The sequence below is a fragment of the Podarcis liolepis genome, assembly GCF_965112155.1.
Source record: "Podarcis liolepis genome assembly, chromosome: 7".
In the NCBI taxonomy this organism is placed as follows: domain Eukaryota; kingdom Metazoa; phylum Chordata; class Lepidosauria; order Squamata; family Lacertidae; genus Podarcis; species Podarcis liolepis.
Window position 1 is genome coordinate 27,980,773 of NC_139561.1, and position 18,525 is coordinate 27,999,297.

General features: G+C 44.9%; 1 protein-coding gene across 6 annotated transcripts in view; it reads left to right on the forward strand.

The window, feature by feature from the left end:
* The window catches only part of VWA5B1 (von Willebrand factor A domain containing 5B1), a 68,985-nt gene that overhangs the window by 9,931 nt on the left and 40,529 nt on the right, over positions 1 to 18,525 (forward strand). For 3 of the 6 annotated variants that reach the window (XM_083512844.1, XM_083512845.1, XM_083512848.1), the window contains 7 exons: positions 7,989 to 8,148; positions 8,968 to 9,129; positions 10,092 to 10,314; positions 10,897 to 11,042; positions 12,403 to 12,534; positions 13,065 to 13,189; positions 17,751 to 17,927. In XM_083512844.1, coding sequence (XP_083368970.1) covers positions 8,010 to 8,148; positions 8,968 to 9,129; positions 10,092 to 10,314; positions 10,897 to 11,042; positions 12,403 to 12,534; positions 13,065 to 13,189; positions 17,751 to 17,927 — 1,104 coding nt within the window. In that variant the 5' untranslated portion in view covers positions 7,989 to 8,009. The remainder of the gene's footprint in view (positions 1 to 7,988; positions 8,149 to 8,967; positions 9,130 to 10,091; positions 10,315 to 10,896; positions 11,043 to 12,402; positions 12,535 to 13,064; positions 13,190 to 17,750; positions 17,928 to 18,525) is intronic. The other 3 variants (XM_083512849.1, XM_083512847.1, XM_083512846.1) reach the window with 2 other exon arrangements.

An 18,525-nucleotide genomic window follows, 5' to 3' on the forward strand; every position in this document is an offset into this window, starting at 1 on the left:
CATCACCTCTTTCCTCCCATCATATCAACACAACACCAGTGCGCCACCCTAAACGCACTTGGAGAGGAACACTAAATCCCTGGTTTACGTTCCTGCAAGAAAAGGACAGTCCTGACATAAATCACCCCTCCTTCATCTTCCTCATCTTTCTTCCAAAGAGGAGGTCGTCAGATTGTTAAGAGCAGATAGAGGACCCCTTAGCGCATCAGTCAAGAGAAGCAACCGGCAGCTTTCTTCTGTTACAGCCTTACAGTCTCCACACATTTTTTCTTTCATTTATCTGTTTGGATTCTAAAGCCAACCTGCCCCCAAGAGTTCAAGGCAGATAACATGAACACAGAAAGCTGCCTCATATCAGATCAGATTATTTGCTCACCTAGTCCGGAGGATAGTCTGACTGGCTCTGAGTCACTTTGGTCTCAGGCATAAAGATACGTTTCCCATTATCTGTAGTTATTTACTTACTTACTTAACCTTCCAATGGTTTGACTTCACCCCCAGAGAGGCACTCCTCCATCATCTCCCGATGCAGAAGGATGCCAACCAACCAACTTATTTAACTACGTACCGTTTTTTTAAAAAAAAATATCTCTGAGCAGTTTACATAAAATGGCATAATATGTTCATAAAAACAGCAGTAGAAAACAGACGCTAAACATAATAAAATGATCAAAACACACAAAAAATCAACAAGTTTTAAGAAAATAAATGAGCATCCTGAAATTATGTGTCAGGCGTAGGTGCTGTCACACTGAAAGAATGATTTCACACATAAGAAAAATCAGAACATAAGATGAACCTGCTGGATCAGGCCAATGGCCCATCTAGTCTAGCATCCTGTTCTCACAGTGTAGGCTTGCCATAGTCCGAAGAGCAAAAAAGAGGACACTCACTTGCCTGCTCACCTCCTCCATCCCTCCCCTCTATTACCATTGCTGTCTTTGGCCTCCTGCTCATGAGACACTACGTCTCCAGACGATGGGAAGCTGAGCAGCTCCCAGGCCAGGCCTGGTGGCCGCAGGAAACAACACAGCACCTGATGTGGCCCCCAGAAGGCTGAGCAGGGCCTGGTGGCTGCCGGAGACATCAAGTAACCTAGAGCAGGCCGTGACAGGCTGCACACTTCTCCGGAGATGGCTGCAGCAGAGGTGGCACCAGCACGGGCTGCAGACCTCACTCCAGTCCCCGCTGTGGTGCTTCCACTTCCAGGGCACAGTGCCCTCCCGAGCATGCACGTGCCCCATTGGAAATGAATGAATGAATCAAAACAAACCCCGAAAACCTGAACATTTCATTTAAAGTGTAAAAATCCAGCCGGATGGGCACGCTGGCCCCTCAAAAGAAGACATGTCCAGGAAAACCATATGGCAACCCTATCACAGTGGCCAGCTATGGGAAACCCAACTGTGGAGGAAGAGCATAGCCGTCATGGTTAGTAGCTCTTGTGTGCTGGTCCCAAGGGTTAACCGTGCAGTGAGGTCTGAGTCCAGTCCGAGGTCAAGGGTGCGGTTTGGAGGCAGTCCGTCATAGCTGTAGCTGGGTCCAAGGCAGGGATTCGGGTGAGGTCAGGAACTCTGGCAGAAGAGCAGGACAAGGTGCAGGCAGGAACTGGCTACCAACAATGTTGCTCCCGCAACCTGGGACTGGGGCTGGCTGGCTTTTATCTGCCCTGAGGCATAGGGCGGCCCCGGTCCACAGCTGACTCGCTTCTCCTGGCCTGGAGGTGAGCACTCCTCCTGCGGGAACTTAGTTCCCTCCGCCTCTCTGCCCTGAGCCTTTGCAGCTCAGGAGAGGCTGGAGGGTTACCGGGCCCAGAGGCAACCTCAGCTTCCCCTGACGGGGCTGAGAGTGGAGCACCTGCAGGCAATGGGTCCTCCATCACCTCAGGAGCCAGAGCAGACTCAGCTGGTGCCTGCACCTGAGGATCCAGCACAGGTGAGGACCCTTCAGGCTCAGGCCCGAGCCCCGGCTCAGTTGGTTCTGGAGGCAGGGAATCCTGTGCAGGCTGGGATTCCTCAGGTTCAGCCTCTGAGTCCGAATCCCAGGCCATCACATCTCGATACCCTTCACCATCATTCCCAGGTATTGGGAGTGGGGGGGTGATGCCCTGGTGGCTATCGCCTATTGATATCTTAACTATTAAAAAAACAAACATGGAAGGTGAGAGACTGACTTATGAAGATCTCCTGGTAAGTTTGGAAAGAGGATGGAAAATTAGACCATACGAAGAGTTAAAAAGCAAATTAACAGACTGGTTGCAGTATCATCAAATTAACGCCTTATGGAAGGAAGATAAAAAGATTGGAATGAATGAGAAAAAATCTAAGTTCCAGGTAAAGATAATAGAAAGCAAAACAAAACTGCTATCTAAAATCTATAATCAGCTATTAGATTGGGACACCAAGGACGAAGAGGTCAAGGAGGTTATGGTAAAATGGGCAATAGACATTGGATATAATTTGGATTTTGACAAATGGACGAGGTTGTGGACTAAAGGAATGAAATTTACAGCCTGCACTACCCTTAGAGAAAATATGGAAAAGATGATGTACCGTTGGTACAATACCCCTGTGAAATTGCAAAAAATGTATAAGACTGGTGATAAAAGGTGTTGGAAGTGTAAATCCAAAGAAGGTAGTTTCTACCACATGTGGTGGAAATGTGAAGAAGTTTAAAATTTTTGGGAATCCATATACAACGAACTGAAAAAAATACTTAAATACACTTTCATTAAAAAGCCCGAAGCCTTCCTTCTGGGAATAATCGGAGATGAGATTAAGAAAGAAGATCATATAATGTTTCTTTTTTTTTTTTAAATGATATTTATTAAGAATTTTAAAGTTACAGAAAAACCAAAAAAGGAAAAGAAAAACTAGAAAAAAGGAAAAAAAGAACAAACCACAATCAAACAATACAACAACACAATCAAAAGACAAAAATAAGCCATAAACATTTTAAAACAAATCCAATATTCTCCAATCCTTAACTGTCATTACCTTCTTTCCTTGACCTCCTCAGTCCTCCCTTTTTTTGTATCCTAGTTATTAATTGTCACAGCAAATCCTTTCCATTTTTCATAATATTCTGTCATTACATTACCTTAATCTATTTTAACCTTATCTTACTATAGAAGACCCTAAAACTTAAAACTTAAATCTTATTTCATAACCCTAACATATTCTTACATAATTCTTTTAACATTTTTGCTAAAGCCAAATAGTTTCAATCCAGCATTTTTCTAACATTCATCAATTTTATAAAGCAGTCCTAATAAAAAAAATTTTTTTTTCTTCCAATCTTCATCCAGCATCTCTTCCTCCTGGTCCCGGGTTTTGACAGTCCTTTCTATCCCATCAATCAAGCGCATTAACCTGGTAATCTTATGTCCGAGGCCCTTAAGTCTCTTCCATGTCCCTTCCGCAGCTCTTCTTCATATTTATACCTGTACTTTACTTTGTCTCCTGCTCCTTTCACTCGTAGGAACTCCAACTTAACAGTGTTTTTAACCCTTCTCGACAAATCAGTCCCTTTTCCATATTCTTTTTTTGGTTGTTTGGTTATAGAAAATGAATAAAAAGAAAAATGAGGGAGTGGGGGTTGATGGTTGCCGTTAAAAAATGGTGATGATATTCAGAGCACATTCTGCAATGTGGGCTTGCTAGGGGAACTTGGCAATGTGGGTTTAGCTAGGGGAACTTGGGGACAATGAAAATCTTAGGCCTTCCCTCCAAAGAATGCCCAGAGGAAATTTCAGTTCATCTCAAGGAGAGAATTAGAACGTTGGCGGCCAATGATGGGACAGTGGAAGTTGATCCATCGGAGTGAACAGGACACTGCCCCACCAACTTCAGCCAGTTTCCACTTGCTTTCTTTTTCTTTTACTTACAACCAGCCCAAGGCATGGCCCTGGCTGTCTCCTTCCTCCTCCTTAGTCTGAACTTAGTGCCCCTGTACAACTCAGCAAGGAGGAGGAGAATCGGCCCAAAGTAGGCTTTGCTAGCTCTTCCTGTCATTGACTCTGGCGCCATCTAGTGTTGGCCTCCTTGCCTTCCACCCTTCTGGCCCCAGTGCCCACCAACCACCACTAGACTAGTGTTTGTGGATGGCTGACGAACGCCAGCACACTTTGAGCCTTACTACACTTCAGAGCTGTGCAACTTGAACCACGGAATTCCAGGGTGCCTCAACCAATCCACAAGCCAGTAGCTGCGGCTGAAGTCTGTTCTCATTCTACTCTGGCCTCCTGCAGATTTGCAAAGACCCACAGACGCATTTCCTCAGCTTGCAATGCCTGGCACCGTGCCTATGTGATTGGCTGAGCTCTGGCTGTCGTTTCCCTTAGCAACCTTCTTCCCCAGCTGTGCTTCCGTCCACACCATTCCAGCTGTTTTGGCTCGCCAGCATCTACAGAAGCCCCCTCCCCTGCTTACTTTGCAGCAGTGCATGATTTTTACACAGATCTTTGCTGACGCACAATAGATTCTTGGATAGTCTCTTGGCAAGCTGCAAGTTGGGAGAGAAGGTCTAGCCATCTTCTGGGAAGACCTCAGGAGAAGCCAGTCAACCATGACTATGGGGACTGAGCTCTGTCTCTTCCCTTCCCTTCCCTTCCTTGCCCAGCCTAATAATAATAGTCATTAAGCAGGAATCTGTTTGCACAAAGCACTGTCCCTCGGGTGAATTTTTGGATTATTTATTTAGTTGCTTCCATTTATGAATCTCTTCCCATAAAATATCTTGAAGCGATTTCACAGTGAAAGCACCTTTGTCAACAACAAGAACTAGTCCATATGTGACATATGTGAAAACCATGGGATATATTCAAGCATTAGCTCAAAGTGAAGCTGAAATTTTGAAATCAACCAGCACATTATAGATTTAAGCATTTCTTTGAGAACCCTCTATACCAGCCTTTCTCAACCTGTGGGTCCCCAGATGTTGTTGAACTACAACTCCCATCACCCCTAGCTAGCAAGGCCAAAGCTCAGGGATGATGGGAGTTGTAGTCCAACAACATCTGGGGACCCACAGGTTGAGAACTGCTGCTCTATACTTTTCAAGCATAGGGATGCATTGCAATGTTCAACACAGATCTCCATGTGTTGCCCTTTCAGCTCAATCTACTGCTTTCTGTGCACATACACGGGGAAATGATTTTGAGTGCTCCAATATCTCCTTCTGAAGTGACTTAAGTCGTGTTTTCCCTTGAAGTACCATTGTGTGCAACAGAACTTGCACACCATCCTCTGGTTAGCAGTTTCCATTTCAGCAACGTAATGTAGGCTGATTTAAGCTGCTACTCATGTAGTTAAGGCCTTGATTCACAGCAAACCTGCTTTGTGCAAACTCTCTTGAAATGAATAGGAAGCTATCGAAGGGAGCTGTTAGTCCTGCTAACCAGGGTTTGTACCACTCAAGAATGCAGGATGGGTGCATTCTCTTTTGTGCCCTGAGTTTACTTTTCGTGAAAAGTTTGCATGTCAGAGATAAAAGTTTAGAATTCTAAATGAAGCTAAATTTCCAGGGCTGGGGAGTTTTGATCAAGGGAACCATGCAAAGTTGATTACGCCTCTGCCAAATCCCGAAGTAGCTCAATCCCAGAATGAGCGTATTATATGAATTTTCTTACCAGTAATTATTTTTTTAAACCAGCAACAGGCATAGTTAATGGTAGCGCTTAATTAAAACTACCATCTTTTCCTCTCTAGTACACTTCTGTGCCTCTGGGGCATAATTCTTTCACAATCAGCAGGAAACAAAATTAAAACCATGGGCTCAATGTAGAACTTTATATAGCGCTTTATTCCCCATAGCCTAGCCCCATGGGCAAAGATCCTAAACATGTTTGCTCAAAAGTAATTAAGTCTCATTCGGCTCAGTGTGGCTTACTGCTCCCTGGAAAGCGCATTTAGGACTGAAACTGTCAATCAGGAAAGGTATTTCTATTTGATGTGTGTTAACGTAGTCTTGCCTCTCTGGGCTACTGGCCCTTTACTTAGTTGTTTCCTAATTTCAGACATTACTTGGCAAAGTTCACACCATTTGATGTGTTTAATGAGTGGTTTTCTGATCTAAATCAAGAAAGGCTGAATGTCTGTGTGACTGAGCTGCTCAGTTAATCTTTTTATCAAATCTGTGGCATTTTATGGATTGTAATTTTTTTTGCTGATACCATCCTGGTGGATCATATTTTAATGAATTATGGAATTGACTGGGGTGATATCTTTTTATTGTCATTTCCTTAAAGGTGTCAATGGAAGCAACCTGCAATTTGAAATGCCAAACAGGCTGATCCTATATCCTCCAAGTGCCCCTATTTTCCAGGAACATCCCCAGATTTACAGAAGTCATTGCAGTTTCTGATTTGATCCTGGAATGTCTCATTTTTTCTTAGGAGTCGCTCCTATTTTCATTGGAGAAATGTTGGAGGGTATGGTAGGACATCCTTATTTTCACTGAAGAAATGTCAGAGGGTATGGAGTTAGGTGACCTTTGAGACAAGGCGATAAGTAACTAGACAACCTTTAGAAGACATCTGAAGGTATAGTTTTATTATGTTTTTAGAAATGTTGGAAGCTGCCTAGAGTGACTGGGGCAACCCAGTCAAATGGACGGGGTAAAAAATTATTATTATTATTATTATTACTATTTTAGGGTGTCCTTATTTTCTTTCTTTTTCTTTTTTTCTTTTTTATTTTCAATGCAAAATTACAACAAAATTACAAACATTGAATCCAAAATGAAACAGTACAAACAAGAAAAAAACCCAAGAGAAAAAAAGAACACAAAAACAAAACAAAAACACACATCTACAAACAAAACCACATCATCATTCTAATCTAATCATTACATACATATACACATATTGACTTCCTTCCTTTGTTCTAAGACCTTGAAATTTTTACTCTAAGTTGTTCTGACTAATGTAGAATACCTCTATCTTTATACTTTTTACACCATATTTCTCTTTCTTTAACCCTGCAAAGCTTCATTCATTACATACAAATATGCTTACTCCAGAACAATGTTCTTTCATATACTCTTTAGCATATCCCCATTCTTTTAATAATTTTTGGTCCGATTGTCCCCTTATGAATGCTGTGAGTCTTGCCAGATTTATATATTCACAAAATTTAATTTGCCATTCTTTCATTGATGGAATTTTTCCCCCTTTCCATTTTTTTGCTATGAGCATCCTGGCAGCTGTTGTCGCATAGAGGCATACTTTCCTTTGATTGTCAGGAATATCATTTGTGATTATACCTAAAAGGAATGGCTCCATTTTTTTTTTACTAAAGGATAGTAAATGGGTGTCCCTATTTTCATTGGAGGACACGGGTGGAGTTGTGGGTTAAACCACAGAGCCCAGGACTTGCTGATCAGAAGGTCAGCGGTTCGAATCCCCGCGACGGGGTGAGCTCCTGTTGTTCGGTCCCTGCTCCTGCCAACCTAGCAGTTTGAAAGCACGTTAAAGTGCAAGTAGATAAATAGGTACCGCTCCGGCGGGAAGGTAAACGGCGTTTCCGTGCGCTGCTCTGGTTCGCCAGAAGCGGCTTAGTCATGCAGGCCACGTGACCCGGAAGCTGTCTGCAGACAATCGCCGGCTCCCTCTGCCAGTAAAGCGAGATGAGTGCCGCAAGCCCAGAGATGGTTACTACTGGACCTAATCGTCAGGGGTCCTTTTACCTTTACCTATTTTCATTGGAGTATGAAACCACCAATCAGGAAACACATCCAGAATGGAGGTTTCAAGATGCTGGTCTAGATGGGCCATTGCCCTGGCCTAGCACCTGCCATGAAGGAGCGATTCTGTAAGCAAGTATCTCTGGGTGGTGTCCCTCAGGCAGGTGTTAACAATTAGTCCCCCAAGCGGGAGCAGGTGATGGGGCTGCCAGCATTCCTCAGCCCCTATAAATCTTCGAGTTAAGTTGCCAAGAAAAAAAAAGCTAACAATCTGACTGTTACTGTGGTTTCCCACCCTGCTCCAGTCTGGAGAGACGATTAGCACCATGCCGGGGCTCATCAACCGGATGACCAACTCTGCTCTCCCTCTCGCGGCCTCTGAGGTGACCTCTTGTGTCAGCGGCTATGCTTTTGGGATGACGGCCTCTCTCACCTACAGCAACTCAGAGACCCACCCCTTTGAAGGTAAGAGACAGAGGGAATGTGCAACTATGTCCGTACTCGAGACTTATTCATCTGTCTCAGGTGATATGTGTCCACATGGGAGAGGCTTCCTAAAGGGTCTAATGAGGCAAGCCTCTCTGAGGAGACCCACAGCAAGGCGCCCTGCAGTTTGCCACCTGCCCCATCCCTGTTAGCATACCCGGTGTTAGTGGTGACGTCAGGAACCCAGCTGATCCAGACCCTGGAATCTCGCGTGGCTAAATCAGCTAAGATGCTGACCCAGCAAGCAACATGCCCCCTTGGCCCCTGTACCTAGGACTGGGGTTGACGCAACTTCAGTGCAGCAAGCAGAATGTTTCTTTGCGCTGGGCAACCAAACAGGAACTCCTTCGGCTGGGCTGGGTATGATCTGTCTGTCCGTGCTGGTACTGGCGCCTCCACAACCTAAGTGACAGAGGGGGTGACAGCAACAGCCGTGGGCCAGGTTAGGTGTCGGGTGCTTCCTGGGATACTGAACCAGGGGTGGGTTCTAGTTATGCAGGTGGCAGATCCAGCGCTGAAGGTGAGACTGGTGCGGGAGCTGGTGGGAAAGGGACCGCAGAGTTTCCCTAGGGTCATCTTCCAACTCCTTCCATCTCTCATCCTGGCTTGACCATCCCCTCCAAGACATCTCCTTGGGACTCATAACATTGGCCTGGGATGTTGCCGGAGGAGAAAGTCCCTAGGGTCAGATTTGTTTCCCAGGTGTGAGGTTCCTTGCCTTAGCCGCCCCCAGCCCCAATGACCTTTGACCCCAGGCATAAGCATTATGTCTCCTGAAAGGATGCTTCCCATTGGCAGGGCTCTTTGTCTACCCATTGGATGAATACACAACTGTGGTTGGCTTTGAGGCGATGGTTTCTGAACGGGTTGTGACCGTGCAAATCAAAGACAAGGCCAGAATTGACGACTGCTACGTTGACTGCTGCAGCCTCCCCAATGGCAGGGCCCTGGACGAAGGTGGTGAGAGAATTATTTGTGAGGAAAATACAACCACATCTAAGATGGTAGCAACTCTTGGTGAGGGTGTAGACCCTCCAGGCCACTAGGTGGCAGAGTGCCAGCCGAGTGCCACCCTTATCTGGGAAGTGGCAAAAACAGCCTTCTACCACTTTTCTAAGGGAAAAAAAGTTTTAAAAGCAAAGGAGGGGGAACAGAATACCTTTGGCCACCTTGAAAGGTCAAGTAAAGTAAACAGCAAACCCCTCCTGAAAACTGAAGAGAAATTTCTTTCCCCCCTGCCACTCCCCACCCCAATCTGACAGTGCCCCAGTCCTGTGCAGGGTAGAATTCCTTTACACAGAGAGTTATTTATTTGTATCATTTATGAATCACTTCCCACAAGGCATCCCAAAGCAATTTAACAATGAAAATATCAGCAAGCAGTACATACATTCAAAGCAAACAAATAATCAAGTCCAATACACATACAGACTGGGATCCAAATGGGTGTACTGAAATTGTGTTATTGAAATATATTGCTTTGGTTTTGCATTATTCTTAATATTGTCTTTTCATAAGCTGCACAGACACTTTTTCATAGTGAATGATGATGTGGCATACCAAAATGCATACAGTAAGATAAAGTGTGCACATTAAAAGGAGGATATTAATGAACACAGCATACAAAAATGTTGTATATTAGGCTGAAATTGCTTGACAAAAAAGTTTATACTAGGCAAGAACTATGTCTATTTGGAGGCATTTTTTTTTTTAAGCAACCTGATTTGGAAATGTTATTTGGAAATGTGAAGAACTGAAAACATGAGAAAATGAGAGTAACCAAAATGGAGAGATTCACCCATCGCTAGTTGTAGTTAGGACTTCTGAAAACTAGGCCGTGGCAACCCTTATATAGAGAGGTGGGTGGGGTTGCTGGGGATATGAATGTTTTGACATTTAGTCATTTCTTTTCTTTTACGCAGGACGTATTGTGCTAGATGAGGATTTGGAGAGGATCGTCTTTGTGGCCAATTTGGGCATCGTTCCTCCTCAGGAAAATGTCTCCATCTGCATCAGTACCTCCTCAGAGCTGCAGACCCTTCCCAGCGGTGCTGTGAGGGTCCTCCTGCCAGCTGTGTGTGTCCCTAAGGTCCCCCAGAATAGCACAGATGCCACCACCGCCATCTCTGGACACCACCTTCGATTGTAAGGGACCAACATGAAATATTGCTCTTGATGGGTTTAGCTAGCGCTACAAGAGGGAGGGAGGAACAATATCACCACATCCTAGGGCAAAGCTGTCAAGGCTTTATAGCATGGCCTGAAGGGACACTATGGCAGAATTGCCTGGGAGCCTCATGTGTGCCTCTTAAGCTACATGCGCAGCATACACTGAAAGCCCTATGATACCCCTCTCCACAGTCATGGCTTCCCCAAGGAATTCTGGGAGCTCTGGTTTGTTAAAGGTGCAGAGAACTGTTCAGAGACCCCTATTCTCCTCACAAAGCTACAGTTTTCAGAGTGGTTTGACAATCCATCCTTCTTCACAGGGAACTCTGGGAATTGTAGCTCTGTGAGGGGAATAGATAGCTCTCCATGCTATCTAAAGTTTAGAGGTGTAACAAGGAACAGGACTTTTGCTACTGCTTTTAAGGAAAGCCCAGATTGTTCAAGACTCAAAAATACAGGGAGGATTTTGGATGGGAATTTTGAAGTCCTTTAGATGGGCCTGTGCACAACCTGAAAGTTGCGTTTTAGCATTCCCTTTACAAATCGCCTCCTTCTTAGCAGAGACAGACACTACTGTGGTGTTGCTACTCCGGATCAGCCCGGAAAATTCTGCCTGGCTCGGCTTTTGGAAACGGAGGCAACGAATCCTACTGAGTACGAGTTCAGCTTCTACCTGGAGATCAGAGGACCGTGCTTACTTGCAGGTAAGTCTCTATAAAAGCGGGCAGGGATGGGAACATTTTTGAACATCCACCTGGTATGGAACTATAACCCCTATCAGCCCCCAGACAACATGGACAATGGGCAGAGATGATGGGAGTTGTAGTCTGCAGCTTCTGGAGGGCATTGTGTTCACCACCTCTGCTCTGTCGGACAATGGTGAGTTCTGATTCTCAGTGCTGCTATGTGGCCGACTCCTCCAATCTAAGCAATTGGAAGTGGTCAGATCACTGGCCCACGTTGCTCAGTAATGTTTACACTGACTGGCAGAGTTCTCAGTTTCAGTGAGGATTCTTTCCCAGCTGATCTCACAAAGCTGCCATATGTCCTCTTTGACCAGGACATGTCCTCTTTTTCATGGGTGGAATCATCATAGTGGTCCATAGGTAAAAGTAGAAGTCGGCAAAGGTGTCCTCTTGTTTTTTTGCTCTTCAAAATATGGCAACCCTACCAGAGAGTGAACCTGGGGTCTTCTGAGTACAAAACAGGTTGTCTGCTGCTGAGCTACAGCCCTTTCCCTCACCCATAGTCAAACTAGAGTATGGTTTCGTGTGTGGTGTTGGTGCAAGGGATTAAAAATTAAGGCTGCTACACCTCACACCAACTTTTTCCGCTGCCCGGCTTGAAGCTAAGCCATTGTCTGGCTTAGCACTATGTCCAGACCCAGGCTTATGGTTTGTTTTCCATCGAACAAACCATGAGTGCTAAGCAAAGAATAAACCTTGGTTCACAGCTCATGGTTTTGTTTGGAAATAAACCAACGGGACATAACGCTAAGCCAGACCATGGCTCCTATTGAGGCAAAAGTTGGGGAGGAGTGAAGCAGGCATGACTTCTGTAACATGCACCGGCACATAGTTCAGTTTGAGTTTAGTACAGTTTACACTTCAGTAGGGCTTGCACTGCAAGCAAGGCTACAGCAAACATGGTGAAAACGTTTTGTTGAAAAGTAGTGGTATTAAAATCAATTACCATCCTGCTTTTTATCGTAGCAGTGCATGAGTTTGCTGTCACTTACGATTGCATTTATATGCCCACCTTTTCTCCAAACTCAAGTTTTCTGGGTTCCAAATTCATCTTCGCACAACAACCTTGTGAGGTGGGTTAGACTGAGAAACAGTGACTGGCCCAAGATTGCCCAACAAGATTCATAGTTGAGTGGGGATTTGAACGCAGGTCTCCCAAGTTCTAGCCTGACACTCTAACCACTACTCCACAATGGCTCCTACACCCACCCACCCACCCACCCACACCCACACCCACACCCACACCCACACCCACACACCTCTTCTCAAGTTCTTTGGGGTTCTCCATCATATTTCCCATGCTGGCTTCCCCAACTAGGAGTTGAAAGCCCGACGCACGAGATCCGCGCAGATGCCGCTCCTTCAGCCAGATCTGCCAAGAGCATTGTGATCACACTGGCCAATAAGCATACTTTTGACCGACCTGTGGAGATCCTGATCCATCCAAGCGGTAGGTGGGCCATGCTTGTTGTCTCTTGACTTCTGGGGCCTCCCCATCCCAGAGATCCCTCCTTCTCTGTTTAGACAATGCAAGAAACATTGCATCTTGAATATGCTCCACCTAACCAGGGACAGTCCATAGTTTCCGGTCCCTGGTAAATTGCCGATCCAATCTTACCTCTGCATTTGTCATTTTGGGGGTGGCTTGTTAAAAATGTACCTTGCGCGTAGTCCCTCCCAAGGAGAGCTGAGCCTGGCAGGACAGCTTACTCTATGGTCTTAACCCCTTCATGCATTAATTAGACTTAAGCATGTTGGTTATAGGAGGTTGGTTATCCCACACTTTGTACAGTAGACTAGTTTATACAGACATTCTACCCATCTTCCTCTATCCTCTGGCTGAAAAAAGCATCCCTACCCCCTGTTCTCGGTGCCCCCAGCTCCTGTTGATGGTGGATCCCAAAGTTCTAGAAAAATCGCAAAGTAGATCCCGCAAACCTGACCTCTTCTTTTTCTCTCCCAATCTCCCTGCCGTTCCAGAGCCTCACATGCCCCATGTTTTAATGGAAGAGGGTGACATGTCCCCTGCGGAATATGAGCAGCACCTGAAGGGGCGGAATGACTTCATTAAAGGAACCAAGAAAGATGCAAGTGCAGAGAGAAAGGTGAGGGGCAGAAGAGTGAGCCAGTCTTCCCTCCATTTTCTACGCCAGCCTCACATAGCTACAGAGTTCCCTGGGAGGAGAGAGATTGACTCTTAAACCATTCTGAGAAACAGCCAGCGATTTGTGCGGTTTGGCCCAAATTCATTGAGGAAATGAGGTCTGGATGGGTATTGATAGCTTTCATTACAATTTGGGGAGCTTATCTGCAGCCCTCAATATGTTGATGGGCTCTAACTCCCATCAACTTTGAACACTGGTCACCCTAGCTTGGCTGGTTGTACAACCTAATGTAACACCTAATTGGCTCTCTTTACACAGTCATGCTCATTGGCTACATTCAAATGAAGGAAAACTACTGCATATCAACCCAAGCAAGTTGTGCTTCCCTTTTCTGGTTATTTGGCTATAACTTTTGATAGAATACAGATAACTGAACAAACCTTGTTGCACTACATTCTTCATTAAATTATTTTTCCATTGATACATAATAGAGTGGTACCTCGGGTTAAGAACTTAATTTGTTCTGGCGGTCCTTCTTAACCTGAAACTGTTCTTAACCTGAGGTACCACTTTAGCTAATGGGGCCTCCCACTGCCACCACGCCGCCACTGCGCAATTTCTGTTCTCATCCTAAAGCAAAGTTCTTAACCCGAGGTACTATTTCTGGGTTAGTGGAGTCTGTAACCTGAAGCGTCTATAACCTGAGGTACTACTGTATTATGGTATTACTCAAAAAAAGTGGTGTTATGAGCCACCAAACCTCGGAAATACACTTTCCCCAAAAGGTTTCCACAATTTTGGCCACTAGTGTAGGTCTTTGCACTTCTGTGGCTGCAAAGAAAGGGAATAGAGAAAAGATTTTCTCCCTCTCTCCATAGTATTAGAACTCAAGAGACCCCCAAGAAAGAGGCAGAATGTTGGGAGGTTCAGGATAGACAAAAGAAATGACTTCTTCATACAGTCAGCCTGTGGAACCTGCCCCCACAGGAGGCAGTGACAGCCAGCAGCTTGGATATTTATAAAAGATAATGCTATGAATAGCTACTAGCCTCAGTGGCTATGTAGCGGCAGGATGCCTTTGAGTGCCAGTGGCTGGGAATCACAGGTGGGGAGAGTTTTTGTTGTTGTGCAGGGTTCCCATTGGGGCACCTGACTGGTAGTGTGAGAACAGGATCCTGAACGGGATGGGCCTTTGGCCTGATCCAACAGGTGAGGTTCCTGCAGACTGGAGGTGCACAAATGGTGCCGGAGATGACCCAGGAAACTATCAACCTATCAGTTTGACATCAGAACAGTGGTACCTCAGGTTAAGTACTTAATTCGTTCCGAAGGTCCGTTCTTAACCTGAAACTGTTCTTAACCTGAAGCACCACTTAAGCTAATGGGGCCTCCTGCTGCTGCCGTGCCGCCGGAGCACGATTTCTGTTCTCATCCTGAAGCAAAGTTCTTAACCTGAAGCACTATTTCTGGGTTAGCGGAATCTGTAACCTGATGCATATGTAACCCGAGGTACTTTTGGGATACTGCCGGGGAGACAAAGTCCATCATGGCCCCCAAGTCGCCTCTGGACGTCCCATCGATCTCCCGTAGATACAGTATCAGCAATTAGCGACACGAGCTCCAGAAATAGCCTGCCACATTCCAGAACTCATGCACGCTCTATCTGCAGATAATGCACAGCAAAAGTTGCATGCAGAAGAGCATTATTTACAAGTTTTATTCAGCGTTGATCAGAACAAAGAAAAACATGACTGCCTGCTTCAGTGTCTGTGACACAGAGAGAGAGAAAACAAAGACACAACAGAAACATTCTGTGAAACAGGAAATATGCAGGCTGTGTGACTCACAAAGCCTGTTCCCTTTTAAGGTGGAACAGAAATATCCTAACAGGTACCACTGTATCAAGAAAGGTCCTAGAACAGATAATTGAACAGTCTGTGAGCACTTAGAAAAGGATGCTATGATTACTAAGACCCAGCATGGGTTTCTCAAAAACAAGTCATGTCAGATGAATCTTTTCTTCTTTTCTTTTTTGATCATTTCTAACTTGGTGGATCATGGGAATTGTTATGTACTGAGTTGAATAGGATCCAAAAGGCAGCAGTCTGATTGGTCCTAGAGCAATAGGATTCAGAATGCAGCAGTCTGATTGGTCCTAGAACAATGCAGCAGTATGATTGGTCCACAGGAGCCACCCAATCCAGCTCCAGGTGGAAGTGAATCTGCAACCTGATTGGCCTACAGGAGAATCCCAGAATTAGCCAATCATGTGCGGCCCATTGTGTAAATAATGTATATAAAGCAGATATTTGGGGGGGGACTTTCATTCCTCACTACTATGAGCTGAATAAAGAGCATGAAATCCACACTCGACTCCAAGTATATTTCAGGAATACTGTGGATGTAGCATATCTTGATTTTAGTAAGGCTTTCAACAAAGTCCACCATTATATTATGGTGGAATAGCTAATGAAATCAATGTGCATTGAATAGGAAAAGTGATCCTATTACATTCAGCAGCTTGTGAGGTGCCCAGTTGACGATATCCAAGAAAGCAGCAAATGGAGCGATTTCTGGTGGCAAACAGCCTCCACAAGACTCTACTGGAGTTCCTTCCTTTCTTTAAAATATTAAGTTTCAGAATGTCGGTTGGAAATTGTAATTAAGCTCCTGTCTTTGGCGTGTTATGCAAATACTCGTTAGCTAGTGGGATTACGTGGGACAAACATCCTGGGGAAACAGTGGGCAACTAATGAGCTTTTGTTAGTTTATACCATAATTGGATAATGGGTTGAGGGTGTTAATAAGAACCCATGCAAATGTCTTTCCCAATTCCAGGCACAGGGGGACTCAGATGATTAAGCAGAAACGCATTTTATTCTTGCCAGAGCAGCTGCACTATTGAGTTCCAATACTTCCAAGGCTAGCAGTGCGGGAAATGTTTGCCTACACTCTTCAGCCAAAAAAAGACTCTGAGACCAACTCACTAAAATCAACAAGAGGAGAGGCCCTGCCTTTAGACAGGGCACAAGAGGAAAAGTAGGATTGCAATGCATCCGGAATTTCCCGTACATAGCTGGGATTTGGCCCTCGTCCGGGCGGAAATCGCAGAAATGTCTGGGAAAATCCAGACGTGTGGCAACTCATGTTGGAAGTGTAGATTTCAGCGAATTCCCTTAAAAAAAGCTCACAACTACTTCTTTTTTCAAATTGTGCAAGACAAACTCAACAATGTTGACCAAAAAGGGGTTGGGTTGGGTTGGGTTGGGTTGGGTTGGGTTGGGTTGGGAAGGCTCAACAACTTTGCCAAAGAAAGAGAGGTCAACTTTTGTGTCTGGATTCTCATTTTTTGAAATATGGCAACCCTAGAAGGGATTGAGGAGGAAAAGTGAATTCTGGCACTAGTTCTTAGTTACAAAGCTCTTGTAATGACCATTAAATTATAGACAGTTTAAGGAAGAGGAGAGGAGCCCCATATCACTGGCTTCTCAACTGGGCTGATGAAATGTTCTGCTTCTCTTCTCTGTCTCTTCCAGCCTGATGGAATGGTTGCTACCAAGTGGCTGCTGAGAGAGGAAGTAGTCTGATGGGTACATGCATATCGGTCTTGACACAAGACATCCTATTAAACGAATCCCACCTTTATTTCCTTTTAAAAGCTCAGATAAATGTTTTCGTATCATCATGCAGTTCTGATATCTTCATAACGTCTCATCATTGCTTTTTGGTGGGGGGAGCGGGTATTTATATAATGAAAAGTTGAAGACAAATGGAGAGAAGGAATGACACATTTCATTGGATGTGATTACGTAGATAATTACTCAATCCATTAGGAATCATGTTAATATAAAGAAATACAAAAGACACCCACCCACCCCACATACACACATAACGAGAGAATGAGGAGTTAATGGAAAAGAAGTGTGTAGAAATAAAACTAATAACAGTAATAGCATGGAAATAGAGTTGGACACGACTAAATGACTAAACAACAACAGGGTATATAAGATAAAGAACAGCATAGAAAAAAGAAAAAGAGAGAGGAAGGAAAGGGAGAATATGTGTGTACACACACCCACACACGGAGAGGAAAGGTATAAAGGCCACTGAGAATAAGGGCTCCTCCCCACATTTCCTTGACCCCTGTTTTGATCATATTGTATACCAATTAATTTCCCCAGCTTTTCTCATTCTTCCACAGCTGTGCCTTGCCAAAATCTCATCTTACCCACTGAATGGAAGCTTAGTTAAGCAAAAGCTCTCTTCAGATTTCCCACGCATCTGGTAAGATCCAGTTCAGTAAGATCAGATCTTTGCAAGGCACAGCCACAGAACAAGAAAAGTTCTCAGGCTGGGGGGAATTGGTCAGTTCAAGTACAATAAAAATGTAGGCCAAGTGAAAGTGTGGATGAACCCTAGGTTATAAGGGGAAGTGCTATCTTCAGCTCCATGATTCTAATTTATGAAAAGGACCCGCCGTTCTAAGGAATAAAACTGGCTTGCTTGTTTTTAAATGAAAGACATCAACAGCCTGTACCGATTTTCTTGTTGGTTGTTGCAGACAGAAATCATCAGGAAGCGGCTCCACAAGGACATCCCTCACCACCCAGTGATCATGTTGAACTTCTGTCCTGATCTGAGGACGGTCCAACCCAACCTCAGGAAGAGCCACGGAGAATTCATCTTTCTCGTGGACCGCAGTGGGAGTATGAGTGGTGTGAACATCAACCGTGTCAAGGTGTGCATGCCTACCTGATTCTTGCATGCAGGGTGGGAAGGGCATGCCTTCTAGTTTCACTGGGCAATTGGGTAGAAAATTGAGTTGCCACACGATGCAGTGCTTAGCAGGGGCCTTCTGGTGACAGTTTTCCATGCTGGAAGTTAATGCAGAGTGTGTGGAAAAGAGCATGGGGCAGTTAATGGCAGGGAGCAGGCAACCTTCTGACAACCATATCCCTTAAAAGCAAACTAGAGATATAATGGCCCCACCCAGGTAAGTAAGCAAGCAAGCATTATCGAAGTTCAAAATGCTTTCCTGACTGGTGTAAATACTTAGAGGGTACAAAACAGGGGTGATGAAGGGGGGTGGCCTGGGGAGAAGAGGGGTGGCACAGGAGGGTGTGTGTGACCTGGAGGGCTGGATGGAGCCAATTGGAGAACCACATTGCCCCCTGGGTCTGGGGCTCCCTAGCTGTACCTTAGACAATTGTGCTTGAGTCTTTTTTAAGTCTTTCCCTTTTATCGAAATCCAATTCAGTTTCAAACAAACCCCAGTTACCATTTTATTACTTTCTGCCGAGCCCCCAGTTTCTTTTATCTCCCTCCCCCCAGCACGT